At 48.4% G+C, this 11787-nt stretch overlaps 1 protein-coding gene across 1 annotated transcript in view; it reads right to left on the reverse strand.

Moving 5' to 3' along the window:
* Window positions 1–429: 429 nt before the first annotated feature.
* Znf609 (zinc finger protein 609) overlaps window positions 430–11787 on the reverse strand; it is a 136948-nt gene continuing 125590 nt past the window's right edge. Inside the window, exons 5-10 of the mRNA XM_021171766.2 lie at window positions 9162–11499; window positions 7701–8067; window positions 4351–4526; window positions 3888–4104; window positions 2822–2900; window positions 430–2393 (exon numbers count right to left, since the gene is read on the reverse strand). Coding sequence (XP_021027425.1) covers window positions 2827–2900; window positions 3888–4104; window positions 4351–4526; window positions 7701–8067; window positions 9162–11499 — 3172 coding nt within the window. The 3' untranslated portion in view covers window positions 430–2393; window positions 2822–2826. The remainder of the gene's footprint in view (window positions 2394–2821; window positions 2901–3887; window positions 4105–4350; window positions 4527–7700; window positions 8068–9161; window positions 11500–11787) is intronic.

The following is an 11787-nucleotide window of genomic DNA, read 5'->3' on the forward strand; positions in this document are numbered from 1 at the left end:
GAGGATGGAGCTGAGAACATAGGGTCAGTTTTCTACTGCTAATCTCCTTTCAGAGCAGCACCTGTTTTTCAAGGGGCACTTGGGTAGAGGGAACAAAAAGCTGACTTGTTTCTATCGGGAAGAGGGGAGAGAGACAGACAGAGGGGGGGAGGGAGGGGAAGGGGAGAGAGAGAAAGCTGTTCCTTCTGCAGGATCTAAGGCTGTCTTGCAAATACAGACACACCTCTGTTATAAATGAAGTGGAAAGGGCTGGAATGTGGGCCATGCCTACCCAGGGAAAAACAAAATTGCTCCAATGGTTTTTTTTGTTTTTTTTTTTTTACAATATGTACAAAGCACACTGCAAACCAGTGCCACAGATACATACAAAACACAATGTTTAAAAAAAAAAAAAAAAAAAAAAAAAAAAATTTTAAAAAAAAAAAAAAAAAAAAAAAAACAGGAACAGATGGGAGCATGGCTCTACTCACTAGAGTCTTGTGGGGAGAAGCATAATTAGGCGACAGTCACTTTCTTAGTAAGGGTAATGGATTAGATAAGATGTTATCTCCAACATCTATCTCCATGAATGAAAGGGGGTCACTGCCCAGACTCCTGCCGGGGCAGCATGTGGCAGAGGGGACAATGGTGGTGAGGAGGCTGTTTAGACAAAAGGATTTTCCCAAGTGCCCAGAACCCAACTCAAACAAAAACAAGGACTTGGAAACAGGAAAGGTTTGGAGGTCAGAGGTGCTAACTACCAAAGCCTGATTATATACAGGGAGGGTTCATGGGTTCTTGGGAGCTAGCTTCTCTTGGGCTTTGTGCTTAATGTCTCCTACCACCCCACTTTCCCAAAGAAGTTAGAGCCACCTACCTTCCTGCTCTCAAACTGTCACTTTTGACATGCTTGTTTCAAGCTCCCGATTAGCCTAAGCTGGTATCTGTGCATCTTTCTCTCTCTCTTGCAGTCCAAAGGGCAAAAACAGGAGGAAAGGGTTTCAAAGGGATGGTACCCTGCAATAGCAAAGAACTAAAAAACATCCCACATGCTGGGAAGACGTGACTCCAACAAAGCTAGGTCATCACTTTTCCCTAACATGACTTTGTAGCTCAGGAGAACATAGAAATGCCTGCCACCTCAGAGCCTGTGGCACTGTGTCCACTCTGTCCTGTGTCCACTCTGACCTGGGCATATAATGTTTGGATTTGCTGTTTTAGGGTCTAAGGAGCAAATCATCTCCCTTGGCCAGTGGCCCCTAAAACATAAACGGGTGTTACAAAGACACTCCTCATATTGGCACGTACGGAGTTACAGAGTGACTGTATAAAATCATGTACCTGTAGACAGAGGAACTGGGATGGATGGATACATTTGTGACCCTAAATGAGAAGGATACTCAGATAACTGACTGTCTCCAAGAACAGCCTGCCTTCTGGTTTCTGCTCTAAAGTGATGTGGCAGGCTCCAAGGTTACCCATGCTGGGAGGAAGTCTATTAATACTGCCTGAGTTGTAGAAGCCAAGCAGTAGAAGAGGTGAGGTCAGTATGGGGAATCCCCCCTGGGAAAGGCACCAAGGGGTTAAAAAAGAAAGAGAAAGGGGCAAGGAGTTGGGAGATCTGGAAAGCAGCAGGAATTTTGGTGAGGAAGCAGATTCAGTTTCACAGACTCCACTTATGCTCCAGTTCCTCCCAGCATCCCCAGGGAGCCTGTGCTGGTGCTAGAACCCCTGTCTTCCACCTGACAGGAGCACAAGACTCTGATGGGGCAAGTGTCTTACTCTCCCCTTTACAGGTTAGGCTCTGAGCATTTATCTGTGCTCACATCAGAGGGGGATGTCTCCACATTTGAAGACCTTGTCTTCGCAATTACAGAGGAAACAGCTCCCTACTTCTTTCCTGAGATTCTAATTTCTCCACGTGCTGCCAGTTCCCAGGGCCCAAACCACTGAGGAGATGTGGAATCTGGTTTATGGTGGTAATGACAGTGAGGGGTATGGCTGCTGTGCTGTCTTCAGACTTTATCCCGTGCTTGGGGTCCCTCCCAGGTGTGTGGTGCTGCTCTGGCAGCAGACCAGGGGCTAAGGTAACAGAGCAGTCATTTCTCTGGGATGAGGCTGAGTTCTCTCAGTTGCTCCTATGCCTTCATCTCCATAGATGACCACAACAAAACTGTGGCTGAGAGAATAAATATTTTTGCAAAGTACCAGTTCTCCAGCTCCTGAGGAAGAGGGAGGGTCGGGGGTCGGAGGGTCTAGTGGAGGTGAGGCAACCAAGGGTCTGCCTTCAGTCACGGTCGGAATGGCAAACAGGATGATCAACACCGTAACTGATGGTAAGATGGCACCTCCAGAATCACCTCGAATGAGCCAGTCTGGCCCATGAAGCTGACTTCATCTGGGCACTTGGTGTTCTGCGAAGGAAACACACAGATAAAACAGCTAATTGCGGTCTGCTGGTATCACAACCACAAGATGGCGCTCAAAGAAAATGAACTGGGGCTGGCAAATGGTTTAGTGAGTAAGGGTGCTTGCTGCCAAGCGTGAGATGAATTCCATCACCCACAGTCTGAAGAGGGGACTCCCTGTAAACTGTTCTGTGAGCTCTGCTCACAAGTACTACCCTTCACAACAACGTTAAAAACACCATCTGGTGCTGGTCCTCCGCAGGCCTTCAAATGCACATAGCTTCACAAGAGGCTGCTGTCACAGGCCTGGCCAACAGTCTCCCTTTTCCAGATTACTGACATCACATAGTTAACCCTCACTTGCAGGGATTCTGTGGATTCAAGTAGCACTACCCCTGTTAATCTGTCACTACAGATTAACAAAATCTACTTACCATTCTCACCTCCGGGGGGGTGGGTAGAGTGAGGGAGTTGAGCCTTGCTGGCTGGCAACAATGGCTGTAGAAGAAAGCCCTGGGCAAGCAGAGAACATATTAATATAGCACTCAGGAAGTCACCCTTCACAAGTTGGCTCGCTGTGAGGAGCTTCCCCTTAAATTCCCCTACCTAGTGCCATTGGATTTTTGGGGTGCCAACAGCTTGTTTCTCTCTAGTGGTTCCTTACTCTGATGAATAATGAGAGCTCCCAAGCTCCAGGGAAGAAATAAGTCCCAGCCTAAAGCAAGGTATTTTAGGGCTCGGCAGAGTGTTTAAGAGAGGATCTCTGTATGTGTGTGTTGTACATGTGTGGAGGTCATAGGACAACTGAGTATCTTTTTTTCTTTTTGCTTTTTCGAGACAGGATTTCTCTGTATAGCCCTGGCTGTCCTGGAACTCACTTTGTAGACCAGGCTGGCCTCGAACTCAGAAATCCGCCTGCCTCTGCCTCCCAAGTGCTGGGATTAAAGGCGTGCGCCACCATGCCTGGCAGCTGAGTGTCATTCTTAAAGTGCCTTCTGTCTTTTGTTTGAGACAAGGCCTTCCACTAGCTTGGAACTTTGCCAAGTAGGCTAGGCTGGCTGGCCAGTGAGCTCCAGGGATCTGCCTGTTTTCCTTCCACCTGATCACTGTAGTTACAAGCACACACCACCACATCTGTCTTATTACATGGATTTTGAGGACTAAATTCAGGTCCTCTGCTTATAAGGCAAGTGCTTCACTAAGTCTTCTTCCCATTCCACTTTGAATTTATTTTTATATTACTGCTTCAACATCCTGAGTGGTGGGAATCTCAGATTAGAAATCTGGGGGTACCCAGCACTCATGAGGCAGAGGCAGGCGGATTTCTGAGTTCGAGGCCAGCCTGGTCTACAAAGTGAGTTCCAGGACAGCCAGAGCTACACAGAGAAACCCTGTCTCGAAAAAACAAAATCTGGGGGTGAAAAAGATTCTTTGAGGGCAGGGGCCTTGTTACAGGGACTACTACTGAAATGGAAACAAAGCTGGAGGAAGGAGCCTTACCTGCGGCATAGGGTAGGTTGTACTGTGCTGGGAGCAAGGAATAGCCCAAGTGGTGGTGGTGGTGGTGTGTGGACATCAGGCGCTGGGAAGGGGATGTGCGGGGCCGGTCGGCACTCCTGTCAGCACCTCCTGCTCCCGCAACACTGCCACAGCTGCCACCACCCCCAACCACCCCACAGCCTCCTCGATCTCTCTCCTGAGAATTTTTATCACTTATCTGGAAAGGAAAGGAGACATATCAAGACACTATAATGAGATATAGACGCACTAGTGATCTAACCAGTGTCCTATATTATTGACTCTAAAACTGCAGGGTATCTACAAATAAAGGGGGTACCCTTATAAGGCTGGTATCAAGTCACCCAAGTAGCATCGTGTCAGGGCCTGCACCTGCCTACTCCTCCCATGCTGTGGCTTCTACTCCGTGGTCTTTGGACAAGGACCTGGGCTGTCCTCCACTTACCGTGGGAGACTTGCTCTTGTAGTGACTTGCATGTTGCTGCAAGATGTCCAGGGCTTTGGACTCTGAGCTGGCTTTACAGCTCACACTGGGGCTGGCACGGGCCTTGTCAGCGTCCTCGCCACCTGAGACCTTGCTGCCATACGGGGAGAAAGAATAGCTGGAAGGCAAATAGGAACCTAGAAAAGGAAAAATCAAGCAGTCAGAGAAATGAAGGCAGAAGAGACTGCTCTAGTGAAGGGTCAGGTGGCATCAGCTCGCCTAAGCAGTCCCAGACACTTTTGACCACAGCTCCTGGCTTCCTCCTCTTTTAACAAGCTGAGAACAGGTGAAGGGATAGCATATAGCACGCGGTTTACCAAAGCTGACTTCTCAGTTCTCCTGAGTTATCTCAGAGTCCTATGATAAAGTGGAAAGATCCAAGGATTTAAAGTCAGACAACCCTTGGGCTGCATAACTGTAAATGAAGTGACAGCCTTTTTGAGTTTCAGTTTATCATCAAAATGAAGATATTAGCAGGCATGACGGTACACCCATAATCCCAACACAGGTGGTTGGGACAGAATTCTGCACTCAGTGTCAGCCTATACTACATGAGATCCTGTTCTCCAAAACAAGGGCTGAGATGGCTCATGGGTAAAAGGACTTGCTGCCAGGCCTGATGACCTGAGTTTGATCCCAGCACTCAGGCCAGAAGCAGGTAGACCTAGGTGAAGTTGAAGCCAGTTTCATCTATTCCAGGCCAACCAGGATTACATAATGAAACTATGTTTTTATTGGAAAAGAAAAAGGGGTGATGGTGGTGGTAGGCCAGGTGTGGGAGTACACACCTTTAATTCCAGTACTGGAGAGGCAGAGGCAGGCAGATTACTGAGTCAAGACCAGCTTGGTCTACATGATGAGTTCTGAGTCAGCCAGGACTGTTTCAAAAAAGGGTGGTGGTCCTGGAGAGATGGCGCAGTATCTGGTAAGAGCACTTATTGTTCTTCCAGAGAACCTGCGTTCAATTCTCAGCACCCACATCAGGTGGCTGTAACCCCAGCTCCAGGGGAGCTGATGTTCTCCGTAAACACTGTGATTACATGCATGTTTTTCCCTCTCCCTCCCTCTCTCGCCCCTCACATACACACATTTATAAACAAATCTAAAAAAATAAGCAAAAGATACTAGTACAAAAAGAACAGGAGCATATATAATGCTCTAATCCAGGACTAGGGAGGCAACAGTAAGAGGATTGTTTCAAGGAAGGTAGCCTGAATACAGTAAATTCTAGCACAGAATTTACAGAATCTAGTTCCAGCAAAGTCTTTTCCCAAACAAGCAACAGGAAGATAGGTGTACACACACCTGTAGTTTTAGCTAAGGCAGGAAGATGAGATGAAGGTCAGCCTGGGCTTAGATGGCCAGACTTTGTCTCAGAAACTGAAGCTGGGTTGAAGAGACACATCAGTGGTTAAGAACACTTGCCTCGATTGCAAAGGACCCAGATTTCATTTTTAGCACCTCCATGGTGGCTCCATGGTATCTAACACCTTTTCCTGGCTTTCCTGGGTATCATACATGCAAATGGTGCACATAGATACATTAAGGTAAACATTCACACAAACAAAAACAATGATGCTTGCATACAAGCATGAGGATCAAAGTTCAGATCACCAGGGCCTACATAAAAGGCCAGGTGAAAGTGCTCATAGCTCTAAACTGTGAGGGTACAGACAGCAAAACCCTGGGGCTCACTGGCAAGTCAGTCTAGAATAATTGAGCTTTAGGTTCAGTGAGAGATCCTGTTTGAAAAAATAAATCATCAAAGAAGATAAATGACACTGACCTCTGACCTACACACACATGCAAATGCATAGATACACAAGCTGGGTGTGGTGGCATTGCTTATAATTCCAGCACTTGTGAGCAGAGGCAAGAAAAAGGAGGAACACTGGTTAATTATAGGCTAACAAACAAGGGCTCCATAAGAAGACCCTGTCTCAATGATGAAGACAGAACAACAGGGAAAAATGCATAAATCATTTAAGACAGTGCATGGCCCAGAGACAAGCCTTAGTGGATGGAGCTTTATTTGTATATAGGTGTAGGCACACCGTGAGGGTGAGATGATCTCCGTATCTGTTTGAAAAGCTTACTTGTATTCAGAATTTATCCCATAATAATGCCAGCAGACTGTGAAGACTAGTCTAGGAGGCTGGGAGCTGTAAGGAGTGAATGCTTAGGCTGATCTAATGGAGAACAGGCATTACCAGAAGCTGAGGATGGCAGGGCAGGGCAGGGCAGGGCAGGGCAGGGCAGGGCAGATAACAGATGCCCAAACACAGACAGAGGTATGAGCTCTAGTGTACTGCCGCACAATAGAGTGGCTATTACATATTTCATGAAGTGCTAAAGAGAAGAACAGGGGGAATGGCATTTACCTTGAGTGGATCAGTGGACACTGACTGTATCATATCATATCATCAACGGCCAGATCATGGCCAGGCATGGTGATGCATGTTTTTAACCCCAGCACTTGGGAGAGAGGCAGGTGGCTCTCTACAAGTTAAGAGCCCAGTTTGTTCTACATAAGTTCCCAGGCCAGCCAGGGCTACAAAGTGAAATTCTGTCTCAGGAATTCTGTCTCCCAAACTCAAACCAACCAACCAACAAAGTGGAAGTTCTGGGTCTTACATAGCTCTTCAGGCAATAGAAATTAGTGTGTAGAGTGGAATATGAACATTTTTTTTCCTAACAAGTTAAAAAACATTTAAACCTTGACCCACTGAGAACTCATTGTCAGCGGTGTAAGAACTAATTTTTCTCAAGCGGAACCTACTGGACATCCCTCCAACTGACTTCAAAATGTTCTCTGCATCCCCGGCAGCTTTCTGATCTCACAGCTGAGCACAGCTTCAAAGCTGAATGCCTGTGTTGTTCTGGTTTGAATCTTATTTGTCACATGTACTGCTCCCGCTGTATTAAGCTGTGAAGTCCTGGATGGAGGGAACTGGTCTCCCCTAGTTCTTTAGTATTCCCCACAGTGCCTTGCATGCAGCAGAAATCAGAGTGCATGTCTAAAGAAATTCCAGCGGAGAGAATGTGGCTGTGGTGCACATGAGTTTTTCCACTGGTCATCAAGAAAAGCCGACTGTAGAGGCAACCTTAGCTGAAGGACGGGAGAGGTGGCTTTTCTGATTATAATTACGGTCATTTAAGGTTAGAGTGACAACTTCCCGTCATGGACACCTTATCTATAAAAAAGTCTGTCATCCAAGTCAGTCTCCCAAAGCCACACAGCAAAGAGCTCTAGACTGAAAAGGCGCTCCACCTCCCTTGCCCACGAGCAGCACAGCCAGCAGGTACTGTACCTGGGTAGTTCTGCATCATCACAGCAGGCATCCCCCGGTAGCTGGGGTGGTTGGGATCATATGACTGGCTGTAAGAGTAGCCATGCATGTAGGGGATGTAGGACTGGTGCTGGGTGAGCGGTGAGGACACAGGCACATGGACACTTGGTCGGGGCTCCTTGCTCCCGAGGCGGGATTCCTCGGATGGGGGTAGCTTGCAGTCACTACTTGTGCTTTCCTTCCCGTCTTCCTTGGGAACAGAGTCCTTACTCCGGCTCCTGTCCTCCTTTAATTTTCGTTCCCGTTCCTCTTTCCACCGATCATCCTCTGACTTGATGTCTGAGTATTTGGCAGGATAAACATATGTCCACATTCGAGACTCCGTCTCCTGCAAAAACCACAGAATGGGTGCCGAGCAGTAGTACACACAAAAGCCTTTCAAACCCAAGGTCTAAGTAGAAACGTTAACAACACTACAGCACTCAAGGCGCAGTGCGCTTCTGACTTGTACAGAATTTGTTTACAAAAACACTGAGGAGGCAGAGGCAGATAGAACCTACGGGTGGGTTCAGGGCCAGCCAGGAATACATAGCGAGACCCTATCATGACAAAACACCTTCTCAAACCTAAGGAAACAAGATCCTAGGAGAGAAACAGTGACGCCATCAGTGGCTCTTCTCTGTACAAGACTCCTGGGGCAGCCACTCTGGGAATACAAGTTGCTTCCTGCCAAGATGTTTATGTTGCTTTGCAGTTATCAGTGCCTCAGGAGGAAAGGGAAGACCGTGTGAATGTTTGCAACAGGTATGGGTATCTGCGGAGACCAGAAGAGAGAATCCGATCCCCTGGAGCTGGAGTTACAGGCGGCTGCAAGCCATCTGATGTGGGTGTTAGGAATAAACTTCAGTCCTCCGGAGGGACAGGAAGTACTTTTAACCACTGAGCCACCTCTCCAGTCCCACTAGTTTTAATTTCTAAATAACATTTATTTAAGAGAACGGGGTCTTGCTAAGTATATGTAGCCCAGGCTATACAGCTCAGTGTGGCTATAAACTCAAGATAACCTGCTTTTAGCCTCCCAAGTCCTAGGATTACAGGCATGTGTTGTCACAGCTGACATCATAAATTCCTTTATAAAGAAACCTGTTAGGTGAGTGCTATATGCTTCCATTCTGAAACATTCTGAACACTGGGCTAGAAGTCAAAATACCCAGGTACTTGTCTTGCTTTGCTAATGAAGTCTCAACTAACTGTAGACAAAATAAGTTGTCTTATTAGTCCTTCTTCCCTATCGAAGGAAAAAATACCTTTTAAGGAGGTAACGGTGCTTTTTAAAAAACATAAAATGTACATGTTTACTAAAATTATACAATTCTTCTGCTAATTTCAATTCAATGGAACCCCTAAACAAGACAATGCTGGTCTGTGGGAGCCAGAAAGTTTACTAGACAGCATCTCCACTTCCTTACATACAACAGTTACCTGTCGGTACCAGAGTATTGGATCCACCTCTGCCTGTCGGCCACACTCAGTGCCCGTCTTAGCCTCAGACGCCTCCTTGCCTAGGTGGCTGGCCTCCCCCAGCTTCCCTTTAAGGCCTTCAGGGGGCTGGCTGGGGAGTTTTGATGAGTCATCTAACTTGGGAATGATGACAGACTTGGCAGGATCCGTCCCAGGCTCCTTGGCCTTGCCGGGCCCTGACTTCACCAGGTCTGTCAGGCTGGGAGCCTTGGTAAGAGTTGGTGGAATTGAGGGCTTTTGCTTCCACTCTTCCTTGAGCGATGCCTCCCGCTCTTTCAGGCCCATCTCTGTCTTCTTGTCCAGTCCCCGCTGCTGCTGCTCCAGGCTCTGCCGCTTCTGCTGTTCTTCATACTGCTGCCGATAAGCTGTGTTGGTACTCAGGAGGTGGCTGTGGTAACTCTGGTCACTGTAGCCGTAAGGAGGCACGTAGGCATACTGGTTGTAGTACAGGGACTGCATGTACATGTTGGGCCGCTGCTGGATGACGGAGGGCTGCTGACTGGAATTGCTCAGCTCCGGCTTCTTTTCCTCACAGACGTCATTCTTCACTTTCCCTTCTACGCTCTCAGGCTCCTCATCCTTTTTTGTCTTTAAGGGCTGGCTCTCCATTCCGGCCTGGCTGCTTGAGGTGAGAGCCCCTGGGCTGGACTGTGCATAACCAGGAGAGTAGTAACTTTCAAAGCCTTGATAATATGGGGAGTCTTTGCTCTGGGGCTGAGGGGGGAACAGTGTTTTTTTAGCCCCTTCTTTAACCAGCTGCTCAGGGTCCTTCGACTTGGCACTGTCCACCTTGCCCTCCCCATCCTCCCCAGCATCAGAAATGTCAGAGTAGGCAGGGCTATTGGTTTTGACTGAGCTGGCTTCAGCTCCATTCTGGGTCACTACATGGAGGGGAGTGAGAGGTTGGGTTGGGGTAGCACTATCTAGGCGGCTGCTGCCTCCGATTGAAGGGCTGGGGGCATTGTCAGTGAAACTGTAAACCTTATCCGCCTCAGCCTTGATACTAGCTAACCGGCTTTGGTGGGACTCTGAGGAGCCGTTCAGAAGGCTCTCCACTTTGATTCCATCTCCTGCTGCGTCTCTGAACGGGCTCTTACCTTCTTCTGCTCGGCATACCTTCCCAGGGGTCAGAGGACTTTCAAGCTCCTTTGATGAGTCCTTCTTTTTTTTGTCTTTCTTTTTCTTGTCCTTGGCAGGGGTCAGGGCAGGGCTGACTGTGAAAGGTTCTCCCATAACAGTGGGCTTGGGCTGAATGGGCTTGAGTTGGGGACTGTTGGGCATGGCTTGGACCACGGTGGTGGTCAGGCCTGAGGAGGAACCTGGGCTTGCTGCCGTGAAGGTGGCTGTCTGGAAAGTGTAGATCTGTTGTGGGGGGATGGCAGGGGCAATGGGGCGGGCTGATTTTAAGCTCTTGGATGGAATCTTTTCAGATTTCAGACTGGAGGGCTTTTTACACTTTTCCTTTTCCATACACTTCCTTTCCAAAGAGTCAAAGGCATCGTTACTTGTTTCATCCATTACCGAGGGCCCGTCATCAGAGCCATCATTGGATAAGGCTCCAGGGTCTGTGTCTCCCTCCCCACTCAGTTTTTTCTTACAGAGGCCTTTTGTGCTGAATTTGCTCGAAGGGGAAGGGCTGTGAGGTTCAACAAGCCGAACTTTGGGGGTAGCTGAGCGGGCAGGGGACAAGGATCCTTTCTGTGGGACAGGCGCACCGTTGCAGCTGAGGTCTGCATGGAGGGCGGGCTCTTCTCCATACTCACTGTCTCCATCAGCTTCCGGTTTGCTGTCGTCATCCGTGTGGGCGTGAGCTTGGTGGTACTTAAGCCCATTGATGTGCTTGTACTTTTTGTTGCAGTTTGGGTGGGGACAGTCAATCAGGACCGGGGAGGGACAATTTCTGTCCATAAGAGTGGGTTCTACCTTGGTCCCAGGGAGGGGCCCGGTGGCTGAGCCCATGGAGTTTGTACGGACACGCTTGCTCCCTTTGGAGTCCTCTGAGCTAGAATTCAGCTCCATGTCTGAAAGAGGTTTGCTTTTCCGCTTATTGGCTGAGGAAGGGCTGGCTTTGACATCCTCAGAGGTGCTGCTGGCAGGAGGGCGGTGCTCTGAGGAGTTCTGGCTACCCCGACGGCCTTTGCTATTGGCTCCTGCTCGGGTCTTGCTGCTGCTGCTGGTCCCTTTGCTGTCAGACGCTGTGGCTGCCTCACTGACAGGCGTGTTACTGCTGGGACGCATGCGCTTGCCTCTTCCTCGGCCATTCCGCATTTCCAAGTCACTGGTGGGGGAGTCACAGAACCTTGGAGAAGGACAAATAGGACAGGATATATTACTACCTTTGTTTTTGTGAGGCAGGGCCTACCAGCATGAACTATGCTCCCAGCTTTCTTTTTCTTGAAACCTAGGCTGGCTAGGAGCTCACTAAGTAGTCAAAGCTGGCCTCTAACTTGCAGCAATTCTTCTGCCCAGCTTCCGTTTGTTTTTTTTTTGTTTGTCTTTTTGTTTTTTTTGTTTTTTTTTTTTTTTTGAGACAGGGTTTCTCTGTGTACCCCTGGCTGACCTGGAACTCACTCTGTAGACCAGGCTG

Source organism: Mus caroli, chromosome 9 (assembly GCF_900094665.2).
Source record: "Mus caroli chromosome 9, CAROLI_EIJ_v1.1, whole genome shotgun sequence".
Classification (NCBI taxonomy): domain Eukaryota; kingdom Metazoa; phylum Chordata; class Mammalia; order Rodentia; family Muridae; genus Mus; species Mus caroli.